Source organism: Protopterus annectens, chromosome 10.part0, assembly GCF_019279795.1.
Source record: "Protopterus annectens isolate FY-2018-M chromosome 10.part0, PAN1.0, whole genome shotgun sequence".
NCBI classification, from domain to species: Eukaryota; Metazoa; Chordata; order Ceratodontiformes; family Protopteridae; genus Protopterus; species Protopterus annectens.
This window is the reverse complement of record NC_056744.1, coordinates 1,531,424,199-1,531,451,822: the sequence shown is the minus strand read 5'-3', so window position 1 is coordinate 1,531,451,822 and position 27,624 is coordinate 1,531,424,199. Positions and strand designations below refer to the sequence as shown.

Below are 27,624 nucleotides of genomic sequence, written 5' to 3'. Positions count from 1 at the left end.
CCCTAAAGTGCCCATATCTATACAGGAAGAATGCAGAGTCCTTGTGATGTTTGCATTGAGACAGATACATGAGAAGAAACTAGAGAAGAGGAGAGAGTCAAAATGGGCTTTTCTGGACTTGGAGAAAGCATATGACAAGGTCCCAAGAAAGCTGATCTGGGCAGTACTGCAGTGGTTTGAAGTCCCAGAAACATTGGTAGAATTAGTACAGGCTATGTACAAGGACCCAGTGACTCAAGAACGAACAGTGTTTGGCCTCACTGAGGGGTTCCCAGTGGGAGTGGGTGTACACCAGGGTTCAGCTCTGAGCCCACTGCTGTTCATACTGGTAATGGACTACATCAGCAAACAGGTTGGAGGGGTCAGAGCAACAAAGTTGCTGTATGCAGACGATGTGGCAGTACAGGCAGACTCTGATCTAGAACTTCAGCAAAGGATAGGAGAATGGAATGCAAATCTGAAGGCACGTGGGATGAAACTAAGCACAGATAAGACAGTTGTAATGGCAGCAGATTGGGGAAATCAAAAGAAGCTGAGAATAGAGATAGATGGGAAGATAGTGGAACAGGTAAACAGCTTCAGGTATCTGGGAGGGGTGGTTGAGGAGAAGGGTAGTCTGAATGAAGAGGTCAAAGCTAGAATCAGAGGGGCTGCAGCCAACTGGCATAGAGTATCAGGTGTAGTATATGACAGAAGAATGCCAAAGAAGCTGAAAAGTAAGGTGAACAAGACAGTGGTGTGACCAGTACTACTGTATGGTACAGAAACCTGGGAAGTAAAGGCGAAGAAATGAGGACATAAGAGCAGAAGCCAAAGTAGCTCCAATTGCAGAAAAGATCAAAGAAAACAGATTACGATGGTATGGGCACATGTGTAGAAAAGCAGAAGACAATCTGGTGAGGGAGATTTGGGACAGACAGGAAGAAGGTAAGAGGAAGCGAGGGCATCCAGCAAAGAGGTGGATGGATTGTGTGAAAGATCTGCGACAGTCAGGCATGAGTGTTGAAGAAGGCAGGAGAGTGGCACTGAATCGAGAGAGATGGCGACAGTTAATACGATACCCCGACCCCATGTAAATGAGAAAAAGGGGATGATGATGATGATGCAGAGTCCTTGTAATCACATCTATGCAGGTAAAAGCTGCACTCTCTAAAACCAAAAACACAGCATCCACCATATTAAACGAACTTTAGAATGAACTGGCTCCCGATATAAGCACATTGTTTAATCATAGTCTCACATCAGGCCTTGTGCCCATTGAATGGTGCACAGCAACAGTTATCCAACTCCACAAAAGGGGAGCCACCACTGCTCCTGGGAACTACCGCCCTATTAGCCTAGTTTGCAAGGCCATGGAACGTATCATCATGGAAGAGACATTAGTAACCTCCAAACTCTGGATCCCACCCAGTTCGGGTTTGTGAAGGGCAGATCATGCCTTCTGAACCCGAGCGACTTCTTTGAGGTAGTTACCACAACCGTAGATGAGGGTAAGGTGGTTCACACAGCCTATCTTGACCTCGCCAAGGTTTTCGACACCATCCCCCATTCTGGAATTATAGCTAAACTCACTAAACTAGGTATAAATCCTTACATCACAAGATGGGCTGCCAAATGGCTCAATGACAGAACCCACACTGTAAAAGTTGCAGACTCCAAATCTGACTTCAAACCAGTGACAAGTACAGTACCACAGGGTTCACTCCTGGGACATCTCCTGTTTGGTATCTACTTCTCTGAAGTACAGGTCAACACAGAATGCCTCTGGCTAACAAAGTTCGCAGATGACTGCAAACTAGGAGCCATAGTCGAGTCCCCAAATGATGTGAACATCCTACAGAAGGGCCTCACTGAGGCAGATGCCTGGTGTCAGAGGCATGGCTTCAAGCTCAATGCCAAAAAGTGCATTGTCATCCCCTTTGGTAAAAACTCTGTACCCATGAACTACCACATAAACAGCAGTCTACTTTACGCCGAATGTGATAAGAGACCTTGGGACCCAGTTGGACAATAGTCTCTCCTTTAATAATCACATCGCCGCAGTAGTCAGGAAATCCATCTATGTGGCACACATCATCACAAAAGGCTTCTCATCCAGGAAAAAAAGAGGCAATTGTTCCCCTCTACTTGGCATTCATTAGACCCACTATAGAGTATAACGACCCTTTTGGAATGTACCTCACAAGACATCTGCAGCAGCTGGAAAGGCCAAAGAAGTACCTCACAAAGAGGATTACTGGCCTCAAATAGATGCCCTACACTGACTGTCTCAAAAAGTCCAGCTTTACTCTGTAACATATCGCCTACTCCGAGGAGTAGGCAATATGTTACTCTGTAACATATCGCCTACTCCGAGGAGATCTCTGCCTAACATATAAAGCTATGTTAAACCCAGAGCTGTTGGACATGCTACAACTAAAGAGATCCCAGTCCTTCCGAGCTACACGCTCTAGGGACCTAAACCCTCACCACAATAAACAGGGCATACTGGAGGAATAGATTCCTGTCCCAGAGACTTCCTATACTCTGGAACAAGCTACCTATCTATATCAAGCAAAGATACTCATTAACACTCTTCAAGAAAAATCTTGATGAGTGGATGGGAAATAGGAAATACACCCCGGGAATCACTTCTGTGGCTCTGCTAGACAGGGACACAGGAAATTAACTTTCTTGGGTGGCGTAAGCTAGGGAACCTTGTTGGCTAGGCTTACTTAGGCCCTTGGGCCAAACCCTAGTACCTACCTATATGCTTATCTATAACAAAATACAACATATTCATTTAAAAACAAAATTCACACCTGATTGCTTGAATGACACATGCATAACAAAATCAAGGCACAATTAAGCAAACCATATGGCAAACGAAGCATTTTTATACACTTTTTTCTTCACTGAAGAGCCAGTTAAGTTTAAAACAATACACATTTCCCAACATTTGCTACAGCAGGCAAAAATTCATACCTCAGCTGTCCAGATTTTTGCCTCATATTATTGGTCTACTCCTCATAAAATGTGTTGTTTTCTGGAAATCACTTGCATGATCAGAGGACTGCAGTCACCAAGTAATGGCATACATTTCTGAGTTTAAGACTTCAAATCCTTAAGGAAATGTATGCAAACACAAACCCTGTTAAGTCTAGCAGCTTTGTAAGTTTACAAAAGCAATATGTAAAACCTGTCCCTATTTTTGGTACTTTTACTGCCCCCCATTTTGTCAGGCTAGTTTGTCCAGATTTGTTGCACTAAGAGATAGAGAGGTTGTATGGGCACTGCACGTTTTGCCCATATCTCTCAAGTGCTGTTGATTTTGACTCAAATTTTACCTCCGTCCGTCCGTCCGTCTTAACCCCTCCCCGAAAAAAATGGTGAACTTTGGAGAAAAGGGTGGTGAATCACACTTACCAAATAATTAAAGAAAACTGACCCTGACTGTACTGACATTTGTCAACTGTTTGAAGTCTGATCCTGCACAAAAACACAGTAGCCAAGCTCGAAACCCATTTCACGACTGGGCAGCTGCTCTGTTTCATAATTTATTTAGAAGAAAAGGATCGGGACAAAATGTTCTCAATTACCTTTTTCTACGGAGGAAAGCGAAACCGCAACCATTACAAGTTGTTGTGAGGACAAACAAATAACCCTGCCCCGACATCCTATGTGACGTCAGAGTTTCAGCACCGGAGAGAATTTAGCTGCGACCCGTGTACCATAAATAGCACAAATTTTCTGAAGTGTTGAAGATTTGGAGTCATGCTGATTTTTTCGTCTAGTCTCCGTAAAATTTGTGGTTTTCTGCCAAATCGCTGTGGCTTTAAATAACTATTTTCAAACCTCATATCTCTCAGGAAATGCATGATAAAAGCCTTGTTATTACATATAAACTCAATATCCCCATTTTATTTTACACTTTAAAGACGTTAAAAGGTGTGCCAGTCTGGTCGTAGTTTGAGTCGCTACCTTTTCAAAAATCCAAAGTGGTCCATTTTTGTACAAAGGTGACGTTTTGCAAAACTAAATATACACGCGGCCATTGCAAATGACGGAACTTCACTTTTTGCAATATAAAAGCTTAATCTAATACTTGAAATAATACTGTGTTTCTTCAGAGACAGAGCAATTTGGAGGACTGATGATCATAATTGTTAACTCTGTTTTAGTGGAGAAACTCAAGATTTCATTAAGGTTTGCTGTTGAAACATTACCAATGATATCGCTTGTAATTGTATTTTAGATCCTTTATTGAATTTCCACATTTTACGCAACACTGTCGGGATGACAGAATTGTTTGCAGATGCATAATTAACTGAAGATTACCGATACACAGGAGAGATCTCTGCTGTACCTGCTTTGACGCTACGTGTTTTTCAGACTTGATACACCACATTCACGTGACTTATACTTACCCTTTTGTTTGCAAGATTATCGATATTTTCAGACTTGACTACCCCCTCACACGGTTTTCTGAATCCTCCTCTTCATTGCAGATGGTTTTGCAGCTATTTAGTCCACGGGAAACCAAACTACATGACACAGGGGAGTCACCATTATTAAAGAAAGTAAGAAGACGCTTGTCCTTGCAGGCATCTTTTTTCCGAAGCAAATTGCATTTTGAGGAAATTATTTTTGGAATATTCATTTAAGGGCACAGGTTTGTATGGTCTTTGCGTTTATGTGTTTGCATCAATTGTATCACTTTCAGTTATTAAACTTCCATTTTAGTAGTATCTCACACAATCCTATTGGAAATGGTGGGGGGAGTTCTGTGCATTTCCATGTACAGATATGTTTAGTAGGTGTGGAAGACATAGTCTCAACTTGCTAAGAGGCCGATGTTGAACACCGAATATAGCAGTGACAAACAGTCAAATGCGGAACATCCTGTTTAGAACTGAGAGTACCTTGACAAGGGCCACGGCCTTTCAACCCGCTTAGGTTTTGTATTAGAACATTACCTTACCCGATGCGCATTAGCAAGGACCGCCCAAACCCCGCCCAGCACTCTGTGTATAACGTTACTTTAGAAGTACTTTGAATAAACATGAAAAAACTGTCGTCAGAAAAAAACAGTATACTAAACATTGTAATTGTTGAATTGTTTCAGTACAACGCCTTTTCTTCCTTGTATATTAAACTTTAGACTGAATCAGTTGCCCTTTTAATAGTCATTAAGTTATTAAAAAGGCAAATCGGTTACATGTTGATTTTTCATCCCTTTCATTTGGGATGAGTTGCTTTTTTATAAGTACAGTGGATTTACGTATGTTTATTTCGTACGAGATTTTAAAAATGAACGAATTACTGTTAAGCGTTTTTCCTACTTTGTGAATTTTCACGGTAATCGAAGTGTAGTAACTCGCAGGATGCGCATTAGCAAACCCCGCCACTAACACGCCCACGACTTACGAAGTATATTAATAGTAATTAGCTGTCATAGGAATGAAATGTAGCTGTCAGTTTCACGTTTCATCATCCGATGACATACACATAAAATAAAACCGAGAAATGTCATACAAACACCAGAATGAAATGCAATGTTTATTTAATGAAATATACATAAACCAGTGCAAAAAGCATGACATATATTTAAAATATTTATTATACTCCAAACACTGTCAGATCCAGTATGAAAAGTTCACAACAGACGGTAATTTTCTCAGACTTACTGCGATAACAATACAAGTTACATAGTCTGAAGATTTTTTTAATTACATTTCTCTTCTTGCAGCCACAGACAGAATTACTCCAAATGCTGCAACATGAAAGTCTATGCCACAACCACGTTTATGTAATTAAATATACATAAAATAGCGTTAAAAGCATGACATATATTTAAAAATGGCAGAGAAATGAAATACAAACACCGGTATGAAAGTCAATGCCACAACCAAGTTTATTGGAATGGGAAACAATGCAAATCAAATGCAGTTAATGAAAATCAGTACATCATTAAATCAGACAAGGTTAAGAAAGCATGACATGTATTTAAAAAGGGCAGAAAAATTAAATACAAACACCTGAATGAAATTCAATAACAGAACCACAATTGCAGTTGAGGCTAAAACAGTTATTTGGCATGATTACAGACATCCAGTTCTTCCTGGTGCGCATCCTGGTACTTGTCTAATATGTTCAAGAAGGCATTACAAGTTCTTTTGTGGCAGGTAGTTGTGCATTAAATGGTTACTATTTTCCGAAGATTTTTATTATTTCATGTACAACATTATTATTAACGTTAGGAGAGTGTAACATTAGCGGTTATTCATGAAAATACGGCAGTGGAACTTCTATTATTACCAGTAGTTTGACATTATAGAGTCAATATAGTCAATTAACATGATTGTTTAAAAACGTTAGAAGAGTGTAAAATGAGCGGTTATTCATGTACATAACATGGTAGTGGAACTTATATTATTACCAGTAGTTTAACATTATAAGAGTCAGCATAGTCAGTTAACATGCTTGTTTAAAAACGTTAGGAGAGTGTAAAATTAGCGGTTATTAATGTAAATAACACGGCAGTGAAATGATGTCATGTATAGTCAATATAATATAGCAATAACCCACGCCTGGGTGTGGGTAATGCTAAATTTACCCACGGTTGGCGTGGTTTGGTCCCGAGGGCGAAGCCCGAGGGACCAAACAAAGCCAACCGTGGGTAAATTTAGCATTACCCACACCCAGAAGTGGTTATTGCTATTATATACGACATTATTTAAGAAAAGAAACTGTTACTTTTCTTAAATAATGGCATAGTATAATGCCTGTTTACTGCCCTTCCGCAGATGTCTGGCATCCGCGGCAGTTCTGCTGTACTGCGCGCCTGCGCAGTACATCAGAGCTGTGGGCAAAAGCAACGGAGAAAGCAAGATCTCCGTTGCTTTTTTTAGTGTCTCGCTATGTTAAATGAGTTTAACATAGTGAGACAGTTTTAAAATAAGCAACGGACATCTCCGTTGCTTATTTTAAAACTGTCTCGCTATGTTAAACTCATTTAACATAGCGAGACTAAAAAGCAACGGAGATCTTGCTTTCCATTGCTTTTAAACACTGTCTCGCTATGTTAAATGGGTTTAACATGAGACAGTTTAAAATAAGCAACGGAGATCTCCGTTGCTTATTTTAGCTGTCTCGCTATGTTAAACCCATTTAACATAGCGACAGTGTTTAAAACGAAGTTATACTAATGGAAAAAGTCCGGGCGACGGACCTTTTCCATTCGTATAACTCAATTTACAACGGGCACGCTGGCCAATCAGCGTGCACGTTTTGGGGGGATCATGGTATAATATAGCAATAACCCATGCCTGGGTGTGGGTAATGCGGGATTTAACCATGGTTGGTGTGGTTTGGTCCCGAGGGCAAAGCCCGAGGGACCAAACAAAGACAACCGTGGTTAAATCCCGCATTACCCACACCCAGAAGTGGGTTATTGCTATTATACAATGACATTATTTAAGAAAAGAAATAATTACTTTTCTTAAATAATGGCATTGTATAATGCCTCTTTGCTGTCTGGTATTCCGCGGCAGTTCTGATGTACTGCGCATGCCTACGCAGTACATCAAAACTGTGGGCAAAAGCAACGGAGAACGCAAGATCTTGCCTTTTACTGTTTTGCTATGTTAAATGCGTTTAACATGGCGAGACAGCTTTAAAATAAGCAACAGAGATCTCCGTTACTTATTTTAAAGCTGTCTCGCTATGTTAAACCCATTTAATATAGCGAGACAGGTTTAAAAAAAAAGCAACAGAGATCACAAGATCTCCGTTGCTTTTTACACACTGTGTGGCTATGTTAAAGGAGTTTAACATAGCGAGACAGCTTTAAAAAAAGCAACTGAGATCTGCGTTGCTTTTTTTAAACCTGTGTCGCTATGTTAAACTCTTTTAACATAGCAAGACAGTGTTTTATACTAACGGAAAAAGTCCGGGCGACCGGATCTTTTTCAGTTAGTATATTGAGGGATTTACAACGGGCACGCTGGTTGGGCTGGCCAATCAGCGTGCACGTTTTAGAGGAAGAATTGTATAATAATAATTATATAACGTTAGCAGAGTGTAAAATTAGCTGTTCATCAGATGTGCGATGACCTGCCAATCACTGTGGACACACCCTAACCTGCGCAGAACCCCCCACGAGGTACTACACTGTTAGATTGAGGTTTTAACATGATCATTCAGACCAGGTGTTTGTCTTTTTAGTTGGTTAATAACGTTAATTAACTTAAACAGGTTGGACTTCACAGTACTTCGGTGTTGACATTTGAAATGCTTTTGTTACTTTTCTGAATGTTGCAATTAAGCTGTGCTAGTTTTGCAGGATCCCTGTTGCGCCCACAAAGTATCCTATGGCGCACACAGACGATTTCCTTTGAAATTAATTCCGGGTGGGATACATACACTACTAACTGTGGTAACCAGTGTATACAGCATATCAGATGTTGTCATTACATAACAAAGGTTTTATGGAAAAAAAAGAGTGGATAACTTTAGAAAAGGAACACGTTTTTGACCAATTGCTTGTTTTAATTTAATGTTTAATCTTGTTTAATAGTCTGTGTGTGTTGGCGGGGTACCTTCTGAAATAACCCAGCAAGATGGCGCACATGTATCGTTTTGTTGTACTTTTTAATTTCCTTATTAAAAACGAAATCGACTTGTTAATGTTTTGTAAATGGTATTCTAATTAGCACTCTGGTTGTTTAGTTTGTATGGAGAGCAGCCATTTGAAGTGAGGGGTGCAGGGGGGCTTACCCCCCGCAAAAGCAATTACTGCACAAAAGTATAATTAAAGATACCTTAAAAAAGCATGAAACATCTGTTAAAAACGTTCAGAGAATATTCACCATGGCACTGTGACTGAATAATCTGCATGGCTTGTCACTCAGCCGTGTTTTCCAAGCAACGTCACATAGCTTTCCATGTCAATCATTTTGGCCACGCCCATTCATGCAGAAAAATTGTGGTGGGCTTAATCTAATACAAAGCCCCAAAATATACCATATGTAGTATTTAATAATACACACACTGTCTTGCAGACACAGACATCTACATGTGCACACATAAATGTAGAAGCAAAAAAGCAGTGGCTCTTGTATATAGAAAAAGTCAAACGCACATGTTGCACACACTTTCCTTTGTCATACCTCTGAACTGCCCAGCATTTTGCAGAATGCCCAAATTTTTGCCTCATGTTGTTGGTCTAAACCTAATAAAACATGTAGTTTTCTGACAAATCGCAGAGAAATGAAATAATGAGATAGTAACAGAAATTTCAGTTTCAGACATTATATCCTTCAGAACATGTTCTTCTTCTTCTTTCGGCTTTTCCCGTTTAGGGGTCGCCAGAGCGGAACTCCGATCCGCTAATGATTGGCAGTAGATTTTTACAGTGCCGAGGTGCCAGCTCGACGCCCAGCCTTCAACGAAGGCACGCCCATTCTGTGCATGTCATACAAACAAAGCTTGTTATTCTAGCAACTTTCTAAGTTTATAATAGTAATATCTAAAAAAAGTCATTATTTTTGTGGCTTTATCACTGCATTATATTTGGCTATTGGCTTTGTCCAGATTTCTTACTCTAGGAGGTTGTTACCTCTCAACTGTCCAGATTTTCGCAGAAGGTCCAGATGTTTGCCTCCTATTTTTAGTCTAGTCCTTATAAAGGTTGTGGTTTTCTAGCAAATTACTGAGAATTTAATTAAATAATGACATTTGATTTTCACATTCCACATCCTTCAGAAAATGCATGGTAACTCAAATTCTTTTATTCTAGCAACTTTCTAAGTTTATGAGAGCAGTACTTAAATTTTCTCCCAATTTTGGGCCTCTGTCTCTCCATTCTGTTTGACTTTGTCCAAATTTGTTGTGCTAAGTGGTTGAGAGATGTGTGTGCCTCGTGTGTATAGAGACAGAGGTTGGGTAGGGGTTGGTACATTTCTGCTAAGCAAACTACTCATTAAAATACTTTCCCCCGCCAAACTACATTCTCTCTTTTTATTTCATGGGGAGGTTAGAAATATATTTTCCCTTAAAGATAGATTGCTCTGTCTTGGGGGTGAGGGTCATTGTAACAAATCCTCGTGAAACCACCATGCAATGATGCCAATGTCCTTTTTAGTGAATTTGTAATTTGGCAGCTCTCATTGTCTCCCATCCTCGGGAACAGTTAACTTGATTGGTTCCTATACCACAGTGGTGATTGGCTGTAGTTGCAGTATACAAGCCAGTCAAAAACTGTGTAGCACAGCCAACAGTTTTCAACACGGAACAATGGAGCAGCTGTTTGATCAGTTTGTATATCACGACACCGAGTGGCAGTAATTGTGGTATATGAACCAGCCAAAGCTGTTCAATGCAGAACAGAGGAACAATGGGTTTGTTTATGGTTGAATGTGGAGCATTCCCGATAATCTGGAGGACTTGGCTGTTCAGGTCGAAGGCGCCGGAAGCTGTTGAAGGCTGGGGATTGAAGGTTAGAAGGGCACTTGGTGATCTGAAACTCCCACCCAGCATGGCTTTAGAACCCACCACAGCACATCTACCGCTGTACTCTCATTTACCCAAACTGTAGCAGAAGCCCGTGATAGTAACCTTCTAGTGCCTAGCTTATTTCTTGATCTCTCAAAAGCTTTTGACATGGTCTCTCACCCTAAACTAATAACTAAATTCTCTGAGCTTAACCTCTCTACCCCCTCCATTAACTGGTTCTGTAGTTACTTACCTAATAGACAATAATCTGTACATTGGTAACCCCCCCCATTTCTGCCTGTCAGCACTAGTGTTCCCCAGGGCTCCATTCTGGGTCCACTCTTGTTTAACATTGTTATTAACAGATTATGCTCTGCTACTAACCTGTCTTATCCTTTTACAATATGCCAACGACTCCACACTTGTTACCTCTGCCCGTAGCATCCCTGAACTCCTTGCTCTTACCCAAAATAATTTCACTTCCATTGAAACCTGGCTTACTGATAACCGACTAATACTTAATCCAAAAAAAAAAAACTAAACTTCTACTTTTCCTCCCTAAAACAATGGCACATCTCAAATCTCCTTTCTCCATTAAGTCTCTTGACAAAACCAACATTATACCTGAACCCCATACTAAACTGCTTGGTGTCCGTCATTGATGAAGAACTAAAATTCAACATTCATATCAATCAATGCATCAAAAAAAAAAACACCAAAAACTTAGTTTCCTATACTGTAGTCATAAATTGCTTTCACCCTCCACCGTACCCTCCCTTGCCCTATCTCTTCTTATACGCTGCACCAGTCCTTACTAACCTTGTCATCTCTTCTTACCAAACTAGAGCAAACATAACAAATTAGCTAGATTCGCTTCAAATCTCCCGTACAATGCACTATGTTCTCTATAACCCCACCTCCCGCCGCTTCATCTCTAATATTGTATCTCCTTATAACCCACAACGTCAGCTGTGTACATCTGACAGGCATCTTCTGGACATCTACAAAGCGTCAAAACTATTGGAAAGTCCCTATACAAATACTCTGTAGCACGCTCTCTGAACTCCCTTTTTCTTAACATGAGACGTATCCCCATAAACACCAATTCAAACTTGAACTTAAAAACTACCTGCAAAAGAGCTGGTCCTGTCCCTGTCTCACTCCAACCTGATATTCTAACTACTTAGTACCTATCTCCTTTTTCCCCACTCCCATCAGCTACACTTTTTTTCCTTTTCTAATTATATAATCTTATCTTACACTTACACTTTTATTATTATAAATATTTTTTGCATCGTAGATATTTTTTAATTTGAATTTCTTTACTTTACTGTATGTATATTCTGCTACTAGAACACAACTGTATAACACTTGACCTTAATATTAATGTACAAGTTCTTGCTAGTATAGCCATTTAATGTTTTACTTTTGTTATATTCTCCTGTAATTGTAACTAGAGCTTTTTCCTTGGGTCTCCACTGAAAATGGGCCATTGGCCCAGCTGGACCAACCCGGTTAACAAACAGCAATACATAAAAAAAAGATTTTTTTAAAACCATTACTATCGCAGCACAGGTTTACTTGGAGTACATATTAATCTTAGCCACTTTCCCTTTTGGTTGTTGTTGTATCTTTCGGCTTTTCCCGATTAGGGGTTGCCACAGCGGAACTCCGGTCCGCTAATGATTGGCAGTAGATTTTTACATGCCGAGTTGCCAGCCCTGACGCACAACTTTCAACGAAGGTACGCCCATTCACGCATGTCTCCTCCACACAGAAGCCGCTTTAGCTGAGAATCAAACAGGACAACATCTTACTGTGAGGCGACAGCGCTACCACAGCACCACCACTTTTGGTGCTTGAATTAATATTTCCTGATTGGTCTTGCCTGTCATCCCGTGGCTGATAATTATATATGAGTAGTGGCAGATCCAATAATTTGCAGGTAGCACCATAGAATGATACAAGTGGATGGGCAGAAAGGACTCTGCCACACCAAAATTCATAAGGACAGGGAGTGTGTGACACTGCGATTTCTTATGTGAGGAGGGTCTGCTTATGTATACATAAAGGTGCTCCGTCTGTGCTGAGTTATGAAACCTGCAGCACAGCCATGCAAAGGTTCCTATGGAATAGTCATATGTAAAGTGTCAGGCAAAATAAGGAAAATTCATCAACATAAAAAAAAAAAAAACTTATGAACAGTCCTCCTAACACACATTGACAGCAGGTTTCCACACACCCATAGAAGTCTTACAAAAGCTACTAATGGTATTATGGGAAGAGGACTGAGCCACCTCCCCTATATACACACACATAAAAGCACCTTAAGCACTTCTCATTGCCCGGGCAATTGCCGGATAATGAATCTTCAGTTTCATTCTTGCATTGGCACTTCCAAACAAATTTTAGTATATTGTTAGACAATTGCGGCTTGTCTATACTGCTAAATCTAACCAACACACATGCACAAGCACACCACGTTATTCACATTCATGAACATAATGCAAAGAAGAACTTTACTAGAATCCATCAAAGTTTCTATAGAACTTGACTACATTATCTCTCTTAAGTGGAATTTATTTATATATAGTGTAATGTTAATAAAGCAAGGTTCCTAATGCAGGGACATAAATGAAAATGGGAAAATAAAATTGATTGTAATTAATCATTCCCTCTCTCAAAATTTAAAATAAAACCTAACAATGAGGCATAAACTGTACCGTAACACAGCCAGCAGAAAGAAAGTATAAAAAAAGGCATTAAAGATTCAGTGATAGAATGACCAAAATGAAACAAATCACATTCTGTAAACATTTTAATTAACTAGCATTAAACAAAATCTGATGAAATCAACATTTAGAGGCCTGTACTGTTAATCATTCAAAAACAAAACAAAAAAAAACTCGCTGCCTAGCTTTAAAAGGAAAACGTTACAGTAGTAGTGTTGCAGACTGTCACATTTTCAAGTAATGGTCCTGTTTCATTTAACAACAGTAGCACCATCACATGTACAAACAAAAATGTCTTCCATCTTTGAACATTCAACAGAGAAGAAGCACAAGATGGTCTATATAAACTCCTTATACAGTTCACGTGTAAGTTTATGTTGTAGACAGACTCCATTTTAAATCCTGTAACTTCCTTTCCATGGAACTAGATTCACATGCACTCAGAGCTGGATCATTGTCAAATGGGGTTTTAGGCAGGGAAACAGGCTGAAACACCCTTGCTATACCAGTATTCCATTACCTGGCCTTTTCTCCTCCATTACCATAAAATACCATTTTAACCTGGCAGTGTGCATACTATTTTCTTTACTTTTACAATGATCAGAGGTTTGGATTTATTTAAAACTTCTCGCTCACGTTTAATAGCAAAAGACTGACAGACATTTGCTGTACAAAACAGTCTCACACTGAATACATACAGCATGGGGGGTGGCTAGGATGCTGACAGGGTAGCAGCAGATTTCTTCCTCCTCTGCTATTTTTATATTTCTTTGACTGGAATTTTGAAAATAGTTTTATCTTACAGCCATATTCACAAAGATTCTGATACATTTAAGTACTAAGATAGTTATTGAGAAATTTTTTTGAAATTTGTAATTTTTCCAGTCAAATACATTACTGGAAGTTGCCTCTACTAATAACTTTGAAATGAGTCATCTTAAAAACAGCTCTTGGTTCTCTACATGTAAAAAAGAACTGCAGTTTCTTCTCAGTAATATCTAGGAATTGTCATTGAAGATGGACAGAATAGATATTAAACTGGATAATTTCAAAATGCACTAAACAAATGGATCAAATACAGGAAACTTTACAACAACAAAAATACCAGCTTTCTGGTATAGAGGACGCTGTATGTAGAAGGAAGATTGATGGAAGATAAACGCAGCATAGAATTTTTATTAAAACAAAATACATCTCTTCTTAATACAGTTGATGACCTTGAAGATAGGTCACGTAGAACAAATGTCAGAATCTATAGTCTTCCTAAGAAAATAGAAGGTAACAACCTGAACATTTTCTTAAAATCCTGACTTCCTAAGGTATTGGATTTACCTGAGGCAATGTCTTTTGGCATCAAGAGAGTACATCTGTCCCTGTCTTCTGCCCCTTCATTAAAAAATAAATCATCTTCAGGATCTACATTTGTCACATTTTTCTTCTCACAGGACAAGGAATTCATTCCTAAAACTGCCTGGGCTAAATCTCCTGTCAGAATTGACAGGATTATTCATTTTGACACTGACTATTCCTCTGCAGTTATTTCCAAAAGGAAACCTTTTCATTTTCTTCTCCTAATCAAAGAAAAAAGCAAATTAAAATCAATTTGTTATTTCATGCTAGACTGAAGGTCTTTCTTTCAGATGAAACAAAGATTTGCTGAAGATTTGGATGCTGCTGTTTCTTTCTTAAAAGTCAGTAACATTCTTGAACAAAATGAGGATATGGATTGAACTGGTTCTACTTAAAAGACAAACTGAAGGATCTGGGTGGAAGATGAATGATAAAAAGGAGAAACTAAAAGACCACTGACTTTTTTTATTTAGTATTACTAAATTAAACTTCACTTGTTTTTTCAGCTTCCCATACATTTAATTCTATATTCATATAGATTTGTGTGATCTTCTTGCCAATATTGCAAAGGAAATCCGGATCTTCCTGTAGTAAGGTGAATTATTTTTGTCCCCACGGTGAAGCATGGTGGTGGCAGTATCATGCTTTGAGGTTGCTTTTCTTCAGCTGGAACTGGGGCTTTGGTCAATGTGGAGGGAATTATGAACAGTTCCAAATACCAGTCACTTTTGGTGCAAAGCCTTCAAGTGTCTGCTAGAAAGCTGAAGATGAAGAGGAATTTCACCTTTCAACATGACAATGACAACAAGTATACATCCAAATCAACAAAAGAATGGCGTCACTGGAATGGCCCAGCCGGAACCCAGACCTAAATCTAATAGAAAATCTGTGGTGTGACCTAAAGAGGGCTGTGCATAAGAGATGCCCTCACAATTTGACAGATTTTGAGTGCTTTTGCAAGGAAGAGTGGACAAATATTGCCAAGCCAAGATGTGCCATGCTAATGGACTCCTACCCAAGAAGAATGAATGCTGAAGTTAAATCAAAAGGTGCTTCAAAGTATTAGTTTAAGGGTGTGCACACATGTGCAACCAGCGTATTGTCCTTTTTTTTTATTTTTTATATTTTTCCCCTAGCAGATTTGTTTTTCAATTGCGCAGGTTATGGGTCACATTAAAGATGGGAAAAGTTTTAAAATGCTTTATTGTGGTCTCATTTTTTATATCACAAAAACTTGGCATTTTAACAGTGTTGTGTACACTTTTTATATCCACTGTACTTCAATGTACCACAGCTGGAATTTTCAACATGCTGAGAAGCCATCTCATTTCAATGGGGGCTTGCCACTGACTTTGCCTCATACTTTGATCTTGTTAGTGTATATTGCCAAATTGGTTCAGCATGGTGAGTTCAATTCCCCCTTTTGGGGGAATGGAGAATGGTGTAATCTTTTGGACTCAAGCATTGAGTAGCACACTCAGCTGGACATGTTGTTTTGATTTGTTGTGTTATTGCATGTTTTGTCTCCGTAGTAATATTTGTATTTCTGATTTCATTTATGGAAGACTCACAACTTTTTTTGGCAGTTTATTTAATTTCTTCCTTTCCCTCTCTTGCTCTTTTTCTTCTGCTTGCACTTTCATACTCCTAGAATGTTTTTATATGAATCTTAATAGCAGATACTTAGACTAACTGATTTATTTTTTTATATTTCAGGCTACTTCTGAAGAAGAAGATTTTATTGCACGCTCAATATCAGAAATATGTGTTAGTATCTTCTGCTTCGTTTTATTTTACTTTAGCTTTAAGTTGCTTAAAGTCAGTATATTATTCCTGTTTTTTTTTTTTTTTTTTTTTTTTTTTTGCTAGACTTGGTATTGTGCAGAAGTAGTGCTAGCTGGTGGCCTAGAATCTCTCGGTTTGCTAAATGTGGGTGAAACTTAGGCAGGCTATGTTAACAGTGAAGAATGAATTAAAGAAATATTTAGTCTGATCTTTGAAGGCTCTGATATTCACTGCATTGTGGTATAGAGAAAACAACTAAAAGAACTGTTAGTTGTAGGAGAGTATTAGTTGTGGTCACTTGTCTCCTTGGGTCAAAAATAAGGAATGTACCTATGGCACTAAAACATTTATATCTGGGATTTGGAAACAGTTTTCATGTCATCATAACCAGTTTTGCATGATGAGCAAGCCACATTTCAGCAGGGAGCAGTTCAGAGCAGGGGTTTAGCCAGAAATTCATATTTGGTACTCAGACCTCATTTTGCTGAACCCACGCAGCCACCTATCAAATAAAAAATGTACTCAACCCTCAAAATGTTACCCCTATACACTTCAGAAAAGGGTACACAATTTTCATATTACAAGCATAAAAAGACTATTTTAAGGGGTACTCTTCCTGTCATGTAATTGCATTTAGTCTGTTTCTGTACAGCAGACGCCAGTTTACATAGTTCTAAATATCTTAAGCTGTTACATCTATAATGTGTCCAGAAAGATGATGTGAAAAAATGCACTTATCTGAGTATATTTAGTATGTCTAGCTGCACCCTTGGTTCAGAGAAGCACTGAGCTGAGTTGCAGAAAGCCAAAAAAACTTTCAGTCTGCATAATAGCTAATTGTGGTATAATGACATGGAATTGAGGAGCAGTGTTAAAAACAGCAATGTCAGATGCACATGAGGAAAAGCAATATGGCGTAGCTATAGTGAAACTTTTATATTCCCTGCAGGGATGTCTCTGGTGGTGCACACCCATAAAACCCTGGAACATTAATGTGTGCAGTGTTGTACACCATGTTGATATGCAGACAATTAACACCAGGGCAGAGATGCTTATGCTTAGCAGGTAGGAAGCCCCAGCAGAGGAGGTGCATGTTGAAGATCCCGTGGAGGAGCTGGCTGCAGGGGATGTTTCAACACTTTGCGCTGTTACATTTTTTCTCTTATTTTTTCAGATAAAGTTCCATGCACTACAAAGAATGATGAATATTCCTCCAGGCATAACCAGTTTTGGGTTCTCAGCATGGATGTCAAGATTTACCTCTTGAGCTTCACCTCTTGAATTGGGGCATATATGTCTCAAACACACAACAAGCTGGTTATGATTGGATGCTAGTTTATTGTGACTTATTTGTCTCTTTTGAAATGTATCCCATATGTAGGCCCAGTTGGAGCAGAGGACTTTGCTCAGCTGCATTTACCTCATTTGCTGCCTGCTGCTGCAACTCCTGCTATGTCACCTTTACCCTCCTTGTCTGCTTCTCAAGGGATGGGGGCAGTGCTTCTCTGTTGGTGGCAGCATAGGAGGTTCAGTGTTGCCTTCTGGGTCATCCTTTCAAAAGTGGTGTGATGGTTGCATTTCAGATAGCCAAACGGGAACCATGGCTGGGCCATCTGGCAGGCTTTGGAATTCCCCCAGACTATTACCCCATGAACTCAAAACAGAAAAAAATCCTTTTCTGCACTGAAACTGTAGGAAGTGGCTTGTTACAGGTAAATCACTGCACACAGTCCATGGTTTCCTAAAGCCATGTCTTTGCTGCACCCCTACACCATTGGCTAGTCACACTCCCCCAGCAACTTGTGCCCGAGGCAGCTACTTCCTTCACACCACCCTAGTTATGCTTCTGCTTTTTTTTTTCCTTTGCAAAAAAGTTTATTGATTTTACATTTAATTTTGTTGATAAAAATACCTCTCCTTGAGAGTCTCATCTGAATTCATGTTTGAATTAAGTGATGCAGGGTAGTATTAAGTGATGCAGGGTAGTATGCTGGGCTTAACCTGTGACTTTATACTACTTATGGTGTATCTCAAAGTACTCTTTTATTCTTGCTTACCATCCAGTATTCCAGATAACCAAGTATTGTCACAAGCAGAATTCGGTTCTGTGGTGCAGCTACAGTAAACGAAATGAAACAAAACTGCAGGTTGTATTGTTGTCAATACACTGTATATGCCCTTTATAATTCAGTTTGAGTTCACCTATAATGCAGTGCAGTACAAATTATGTTATACTGAGTTATGTTTATTATTTCTGTTTGAAATTGTCTTGAAATATTATTTTTCTGTTGATATAACTTCAGCCATTAGATCTTCAGACTTGCATGCTCGTATGTCTAACTCCATACATGGGGTTTTACAGAGAGGTAATGGCTAAGGTTGCAGTATTTTTTATGCATAAGATAATGTAAGAAATTTTTCTGAATCAGAAGGTTCAGTTGTCTTCCTTTTGTTTTCATCATCAAAATGAAGGTTGCAGCTGTTCCATCTGATGGAACATTGAGGGTAGCTACAGGGATCAGTATAATGATTACATCAGTAGAACGAAGGGTTACATTCATCTTTTTCTTTTGCACTAAATGGGGTTTTATTGGGAAAGCAACCAGTTCCAGATTTGCATGTTACACTGGTTTATGCTAGCAAATTTTGAAGTCTGTTAGGATACCTACCAAGGATGCTGAATGCTTCCACACATTTTTTCAAGGGGGGTCATTAGCAGGAAAATGGTGTGAGGCAGCCTCCTAGTAATCCAGCTACACTTTTGTGAAGCACTGTAAGCTGGAATGTCAGTCTAAAATCCAGGGTGATTCTAACAAGACAGTTAAAGGAGCCTCTCCAGGACTGTAGATGTATGGCTTGCATATCTGCTAAGAAGTTGGGATGTAAAGTAAAAGGAAGGGGAGAAGAGCATATATCATAGTTGTTTTACCCATTGCTGTAGATAATTGGGCCCATTATTTTCTCTTCTTTAGTTCTTGCTTCCTTCTCCTGTATTGGTTTGGGGTACACATATGTATATATGATGACCATAAACAAAATCATTAGTCAAGGCACGTAAAGTCAGAAGAATACTGGTTTGATGAGCGCTTTCATTCCAAACATAAAACAGGAACATCATCAGATTAAACACTCGCTCACAATTGCCTTTTTTAAGAACTTGCCCACTGACATCAAGTGGCCAAAATATTAATTACATGCATGCACAAATATTTCCTTTCAAACCACACAACATATGAATGTGTAGCACAACATTTTTTGAGTGTCCATAAACATATCCATAATGACCACCCCCACCCTTGTCAGGCTTCATAATGCAAATGGACGTGTGTAATATAAAAAGGTTTTATTTTTTGTTTTGTAAAGGATAGATAGCCCAAGATTTAATAGGGAGGAATTGGCACGCTAGGCTTGAAGTCAGGAAGCTTCTTTGGTAGACTGATCTGAATACCTCTAGCCCCCAAGCGTAAATTGAGATTTCACTAAATAGCCTGTTAACACTTAAAAGGGCTAAATTATGATTTTTACTATTTTTATGCAAAACATGTATTTTTGGTATGCAGATAATTTGTTTTAACTGAATTTTAATTATGTGTTGTGTGTTTGTGCTTCTTATATTTCTGTTCACCTGTTTAGACAACTGTTTGGTTATGAATATATACTTTTTTTATATTTTTTGTGGTTCTTATGTAGGGGTAAGAGAAGTTTGCTTTTGTGGTGCATAACTGTAGAGAGTCATCATGCAAAGTGTGCTGTGGAGCAGTATGACACAGGGTCAGGAAATAGCTATGGTGAGCAGGTTTGGCTTTTGGGTGATGTAACAGCCACTCATCATAATGTCATCACTGCCAGTGGTTCAGTAGTTTGTGGTGTAGTTATTGCATAAAGCAGTTTTCCATTACCTTTAGTAAAAGCATGATGCAAGTGTGGCCTTAGAGATGCACTGCTGTACAAGACCAGGGAGGGGCTTCCCTGAGTTCTGATGGTCAGATGTAGCGTTCGGCTCTATCAGAATTCTTATGTCTAATGCAGATATACTGTACCTTATGTCTAATGCAGATATACTGTACCTCCTTGCAGTATGCATGAAATTTAGGGTGGCGAAGGTGAGACAGAGACCCAGAAGACTGCCTTTAGAGAAAAAACTCGGCAAACAGTGAAACTAAAAATCAAATCCAGTTGTTGTCTCTTTCGGCTTTTCCCGGTTAGGGGTCGCTACAGCGGAACTCCGGTCCGCTAATGATTGGCAGTAGATTTTTACGTGCCGAGTTGCCAACTCTGACGCACAACCTTCATCGAAGGTATGCCTATTCACGCATGTCTCCACGCAGAAGACGCTCTAGCTGAGAATCGAACCGGACAGCGTCTTACTGTGAGGAGACAACGCTACCGCAGCAAATCCAGTAAAGTAATATAATCTCAACTAAAGTAATATAATCTCAACTTTTTGTAAGAATATGTGGAACTTTCACATAAAGACATACCTCTCAACCTGTTATTCCAGAATCAGGAACACATTTTAAAATATTAGCACTATTAACTTGAAGTAGACGAGAGTAAAGAAATTTGAATTTATATGCATTTTCTGAAATAAAATAAATCTAACTCTTCTTTCTGTTTATTAATTCTCTTATCTCCCCATATTGCCATTTTTAGCAGGGATTATGTGAACAGTGCAAATTTTTAAGCCAAAATTTGAAAAAGCCAGGGACAGAAAGTGTTATTTCTAAACAAAGATTCTTAAGAAAGTGACCAGTATACTTTGTTAGGGTGATTATTATGAAGATATACAGTTCCAACCAAAAATTCTCTTATCATATAAGAAGACACTTGTGTAGAGAGGCTGTATCATTAGTAACAAATCGGCATTTATTTTCCTAAAGCTTGTATAGAAATCCCAAGTGTTTGTTAAATATGCCAAGTATTGTGTTCTATAAAGTTCATCCCTGCATCTACGTACATAGTGGTTCAGTTGTAGAACTCTCAGCTGATACATTGCTCATCTTAGGAATTCTAGTGTCTGTCCCTGTTCATAGATGGGAGATTTAAAAATTTTCACACAGTTCAATGTCAATTAATCCTTTGCAGAGTTATTCTAATAAGGCATATAAAGCACTATTGACATAGCTATAAGCTGCTTAAAGTGCATTTATCACTTTCTGAAGCAAGCTTAAGTAAGAAACCATTGATGTTGGGTATAATCTCCTTATGTAATACCACATTGTGCAGTTTTTGAACTAACAATGTGTTTTTGCCTTTTATTTTGTTGATAAGAAAGGCCCCCTGCACTTTTGTTTTAGAGCAGAAAACTTCACATCATGAAAGACTGAACCCACAATGTCTCAGTAGATAAAGTGATATATTGGCTAGTGTATTTCCATGCTAACTGCATCAGCAAAAGTTTTTTTTACTTCCAGAAAGGCAAATTGTCAACTAGGTCTTGCAGTTGGAATGTGTTAAATTGACAGCTAAACTGTACAGTGATTTTGTAGTGAAACCACAATGTAAGTAAGAAGCTGCTCTTGTAAAGAAGTTGTTTTGCTCACCCAGAATGCTTTAAAGATGCATTCTGAATCCGTGCTCAGTCCCTGCCATGCCATTTTATGGGTGTAGCTATAGAGAGACTAAACATTGAAACTAAAGAATAAAATACCTAATGTTACATTCAGTGCTTGCAAAGTTACTTGCAATTTGTGCAATCGCAAATTAAATAAATGATCGAATAACGATGTTTCAGAAAGTTAAGAATACACTCATCTTTGCAACTGCTGACGTGCTAAAAAAAATCTTCACATAAATTAATGGAAAACCGCAGTTATAAATCAGTCCCTAAAAGAACCATACCATCTGGCACAAATGACTTCAGACCAATTTACATATTACCTTCCCTGGGAAATATTTCAGATAGCTATTCATGTCATGGTTTGTGTTAGGTTGTTAATTAACTTATTGTTCAATCTGGAAAATCTCCTATATTATTCCTCTGCATAAAGGTGGGTCCTCTACTGACACATCTAACTACAGACCAATAGCTATACTATCTCCACTAGCCAAGATCTTGGAACGCTGCGTTCACAAACAACTTATTTCCCATCTTTCACGTAACAACCTTCTCTCTAACACCCAGCATGGATTTCGCCCCCATCACAGTACAACCTCTGCCCTTCTCTCCTTTGTTGACTCAATCAACCTAAACCGCAACAATAAACTTATAACCTCTGCGTTATTTCTAGATCTATCAAAAGCTTTCGATATGGTCAATCGCAAGCAGTTGATTCACACGCTGGAAAACTTTCAACTTAGCAAACCAACCATAAACTGGTTTACTGACTACCTCTCTTGTAGGCAACAGGCAGTCCAGTGGCAAAACACTCTTTCAGATCTACTTCCAACTAACATTGGCGTTCCCCAAGGATCTATCCTTGGTCCCCTCCTCTTTTCCCTATTTATAAATGGTCTACACTCGATCATTCCCAAAGCCACATGTATTCAATGCATGACGATTCCACCCTAATCTGCTCGGATACTTCCCTCCCAAAACTACAAATTGCTACCCAAAATTGCTTCTCCATAGTCGAACAGTGGTTCTCAGAACTAAAGCTTTTACTTAACCCTACCAAAACCAAATTACTTCTAATTTTCCCCACATCAATTCCTCCCAAGGAAAAGAACCACCTAGTTCCAACAGCCCAACCTTCCATGTATCTTCTTACAATGGGACCATAATCGAACCTGTCTCCCACACTAAACTATTAGGGGTGACCATTGATAACAAGCTTAAATTTGATACCCATGTTAGTTTGACTATCAAGTCAGTCAACATGAAACTTGGGTCTATGTATAGAATTAAGAACTTCCTAACCCCACACACCAAACTAACTATTGCCAGGACCCATCTTCTCTCCACACTCCTTTATGCATCCCCAGTATTTTCCTTCCTTAACAAGAGAGAACTTAACAAACTATCTATAACCTACAACCATATAGCCAGATTCATTACAGGTTTGCCCTATCGCACCCATCACTGCCAAAATCTAAGGGCATTGGAATGGCTAGAGCTGCCCAACATTTTCAAACTAAACCAACTTACTGAGGTTTTCAAATCGATCAATCACCCAGAAAGAATCCCTCACTAAATAAAATATTCACCCCCTACTCCAACCTTTTATCCCTGCGGTCATCAAACAGCCTACTTGTTCAGACCATTAAATCCCACAACTCGGGAGGTGAAGCACTCTATGCTAATTCCATTGGCAAATCCTGGAATGCCCTCCCAAACAACCTAAGGCATATGACCTCTCCTCACCAATTTAAAAAACACCTCAAAGATTTCCTAAAGTCCCATTGGCTATGCCCCTGCTCTAATCCAGACTAATAGCAATCGCCCTATACCCACCTAATTCTCTACCTATAATGAAGCTAAGCTTGATCTCCTTTTCCTAGTTTGCAACATTTCTAACCAACATGTTTAACCTGTTCAATTGCATTATTCTTGATTGTAATAACAACCATTTAATCTCCATATGTTTACTGTTAAACTTCCTCTGACTATATCTTGTATGTTATAATAATTTGTGCATTTCTTATGTCTCTGTTTTAATTCCTCTGATTTGGAGCTTTTCTCCCCGGGCCTCTACTGAAAATGGACATATATCCAGCTAGACTAGCCCGGTCAACAAATGTAAAATAAAATAAATAAAATAAATAAATAATTGTTAACTTGAAATATTTAGACAACACATTTTGTTCTTGACATGTTATGTATTTATATTTGCAAATTGTTACATATGGTTACTCTGAGGCAGTTTGTAATACATGGTTGAACTTGAAAGAGGTCCTTGGGCATCAGTGTTTTACCCCAGTTAACAAAGGTGGGTGGATGTATGGATGTTTGGCTAGATATATACTTGTTTTAAAAGTTAACTTCCAGCCTCCGTTTAGTGTCAGTGCTGGTATTTGTGTCTTTTAAATGAAACCTTTGTGTTTCTGTATGGTTGTCGTAAAGTGAATGTGTTTTAAAATAGTATTTGAAAATAGTAATCTGTTTTTTAAGGAAATAATGCCTAACCAGTATTGGTATTTTTATTCTGTATGGAGAATTTTTTTTACTATTATTCATACTCTGGTGACAGTTTGTTCTGATGTTTAACCCTGTACCTGTTATAAATTGTCTGTGATAATGGTTTATTTAAATGCACAGGCTAAATCTGCATCTTTATGCAGAAAACATGCAGCTTTAAATTGTGTCTGTTTTGCTTTATACCTGGGTCTTGGCAGAAAGAGTCAGTAGACCAAGCTAGTTGTGAAACATAAATCAGTTCAGTAGGACTCAAAAAGCATGGGAGTTGTATGAAAGGCTGGACACTAAAGAGGGAGAAAAGGACCTGTACCAATTGGCTAGTCAGAGGGACCGAGCTAGTAAAGATGTGCAGCAGGTAAGGGTGATAAAGGACAGTGAGGGAAACGTACTCGCAAGCGAGGAGAGTGTGTTGAGCAGATGGAAAAGAGTACTTTGAGGGGATGATGAATGAAGTGAGTGAGAAAGGGAGAGAAAGCTGGATGATGGAGATAGTGAATCAGGAAGTGCAGAGGATTAGCAAGGAGGAAGTAAGGACAGCTATGAAGATGATGAAGACTAGAAAGGCTGTTGGTCCAGATGACATACCTGTTGAAGCACGGAGGTGTTTAGGAGAGATGGCAGTGGAGTTTTTAACCACATTGTTTAATGAGGCCCTGAAAAGCAAGAGGATGCCTGAGGAGTGGAGAAAAAGTATACCAATTTTTAAGAGTAACAGTAATGTGCATTGCTGTAGTAACTACAGCAGGATAATACTGATCAGTCACAGCATGAAGTTATGGGAAAGAGTAGTGGAAGCTAGATTAAAAATGGAGGTGATAATTAGTGAGCAACAGTACAGTTTCATGCCAGGATGTGATGTTTGCTCTGAAGGTGTTTATAGAAAAGTATAGGAGTTGCATTGTGTCTTTGTAGACTCGGAGAAAGCATATGACAGGGTGCCTAGAGAGGAGTTGTGGTATTGTATGAGGACGTTGGGAGTGGCAGAGGTGTGTGTAAGAGTGAAACAGAATATATACGAGGGCAGTGTGACAGTGGTGAGGTCTGTGGTAGGAGTGACAGATGTGTTCATGTGGAGGTGGGATTACATCAAGGATCAGCTCTGAGCCCTTTCTTATTTACAGTGGTGATGGACAGGTTGACAGACGAGATCAAACTGTGGACTATGATGTTTGTAGATGACATTATGATCTTGTAGTGTGAGTAGGGAACAGGTTGAGGAGACCTGGAGAGGTGGAGATATGCCCTGGAGAGGAGAGGAATTAAGGTCAGCAGGACTAAGATAGAATATATGTGTGTGAATGAAAGGGAGGACAGAGAAATGGTGAGGATGCAGGGAGTAGAGTTGGTGAAAGTGGATGAGTTTAAATACCTGGGGTCAACAGTTCAGAGTAATGGTGAGTGTGGAAGAGAGGTGAAGACGAGGGTACATGAAGGGTAGAGTGGGTGGAGAAGTGTCAGGAGGGATTTGTGACAGACAGGTTACCAGTACGAGTGAAAGGGAAGGTCTACAAGATGGTAGTGAGACCAGCAGTGTTACATGGGTTGGAGACAGTGGCACTGACGAAAAGACAGGAGTCGCAGATGGCAGAGTTAAAGATGTTAGATTTGCACTGGATGTGATGAGGAGGGACAGGATTAGAAATGAGTATATAAGAGGGTCAGTTCAGGTTGGATGGTTCATAGACAAAGCCAGAGAGGTGAGATTGTGTTGGTTTGGATGTGCTGAGGAGGGATGCTGGGTATATTGGGAGAAAGATGCTAGAAATGGAGCTGCCAGGTTAGAGGAAAAGAGGAAGGCCTAAGATAAGGTTTATGGATGTGATGAGAGAGGACATGCAGGTGGCTGGTGCAATAGAGCAAGATGCAGAGGACAGGAAGAGATGATCTGCTGTGATGACCCCTAACAGGAGCAGCCAAACGAAAAAGGACGACTCAAGAAAACATGAGTCTCAGGCCCTTATCAGACATGCAGTTTTACAATATCCAGAGGCATGCCATAAGTCTTAACATCTTTTTTTTGCAGTTGATGTATTGTAATTTGGCATTATGCATATGAAAGATTTGCTGTTGATTTGCTAATTTAATTGTACATTTCAGGATATTAAACAAATGATCTTCTTTCTTAAGCCCTGTGCAGAAGTTTTTGCTTTTTTGAACACGGTGCCATGACGAACAAGTTTCTTCAGCATATCACAAGGTTCACAGTGAGTGCCATTCTTTTTTATTTTGTTTTTGTTATGAATTTGTTTGCTGGATATCATGCAATAAAATGCAGAATAATTTTAGAAGTCCGTAAACTATCAAGTCATACAGTGTTTTTTTATTTAATGTTTTATAAATGTAAACTACTTGGTGTATTTCGGCAGTTTCTATAGCAAATATCAATAACAAACCCTCCATGATGAGTTTAACCTCCTTATGTATTTTTGATGCAAAAAATGTATTATATCTGATAAGCAAAGCCCCCTGAAAAGTTTCTTGAAGCTGAAAAGTCCTGTCATGACATCAACAAATGGGGTAAGAGGAATGATCTTTAAGAAAAGAAGAGATTCCCACAGTTTGGGTCCAAGGACTGAGAAGGTATGGTCTGTGCAGTGAAGCCTAGTTTTGTAGCTTTGAAAGAGACAACCTGAGTGGTTAAAATTTCTAAGGTTGTATGTTGGTGCATTTCTGAATAGTCTGGAAGCTAATGGGGGAATGTCTCATTTTTAAGTTTTGAGTAGTTGAGAAGTGAGTAGAAAGCCAACATGTTTCACAGGTAGCTAGTTAGCTTTCTTTATGGTTTTGCTGAGAAGTTCATTTCTTGGGAAGAGTGATGAGTCTGCATATGGTGTGTGGATGCATTTCTTTTAGAGACTGCAGTGGCAATCAGAGGGCGACAATATTCTAGCTGAGCCAGTAAGTTGCTATTATTGGAGTATTCCTACAGGTCCTGGAAAGAAAATGGGGGGGTCCTTTTAGCCTAGAATAGGAGAGAGGTGTGTGTGTGTGTGTCTGTGTGTGTGTGTGTCTGTGTGTGTGTGTGTCTGTGTGTGTGTGTGTGTGTCTGTGTGTGTGTGTGTGTGTGTGTGTGTGTGTGTGTGTGTGTGTGTGTGTCTGTGTGTGTGTGTCTGTGTGTGTGTGTGTGTGTCTGTGTGTGTGTCTGCGTGTGTGTGTCTGTGTGTGTGTCTGTCTCTGTGTGTCTGTGTGTCTGTCTCTGTCTGTGTG

General features: G+C 39.2%; 1 protein-coding gene across 4 annotated transcripts in view; it reads left to right on the top strand.

Annotated features, from left to right (window-relative positions):
* Window positions 1–3,666: 3,666 nt before the first annotated feature.
* Window positions 3,667–27,624, top strand: part of LOC122813711 — a 332,384-nt gene continuing 308,426 nt past the window's right edge. The window contains exons 1-3 of one of the 4 annotated variants that reach the window (XM_044086177.1): window positions 3,667–4,559; window positions 16,272–16,322; window positions 26,545–26,621. In XM_044086177.1, coding sequence (XP_043942112.1) covers window positions 16,319–16,322; window positions 26,545–26,621 — 81 coding nt within the window. In that variant the 5' untranslated portion in view covers window positions 3,667–4,559; window positions 16,272–16,318. Of the gene's footprint in view, window positions 4,652–16,271; window positions 16,323–26,544; window positions 26,622–27,624 lie in introns of all 4 variants that reach the window. The other 3 variants (XM_044086176.1, XR_006366722.1, XM_044086178.1) reach the window with 3 other exon arrangements.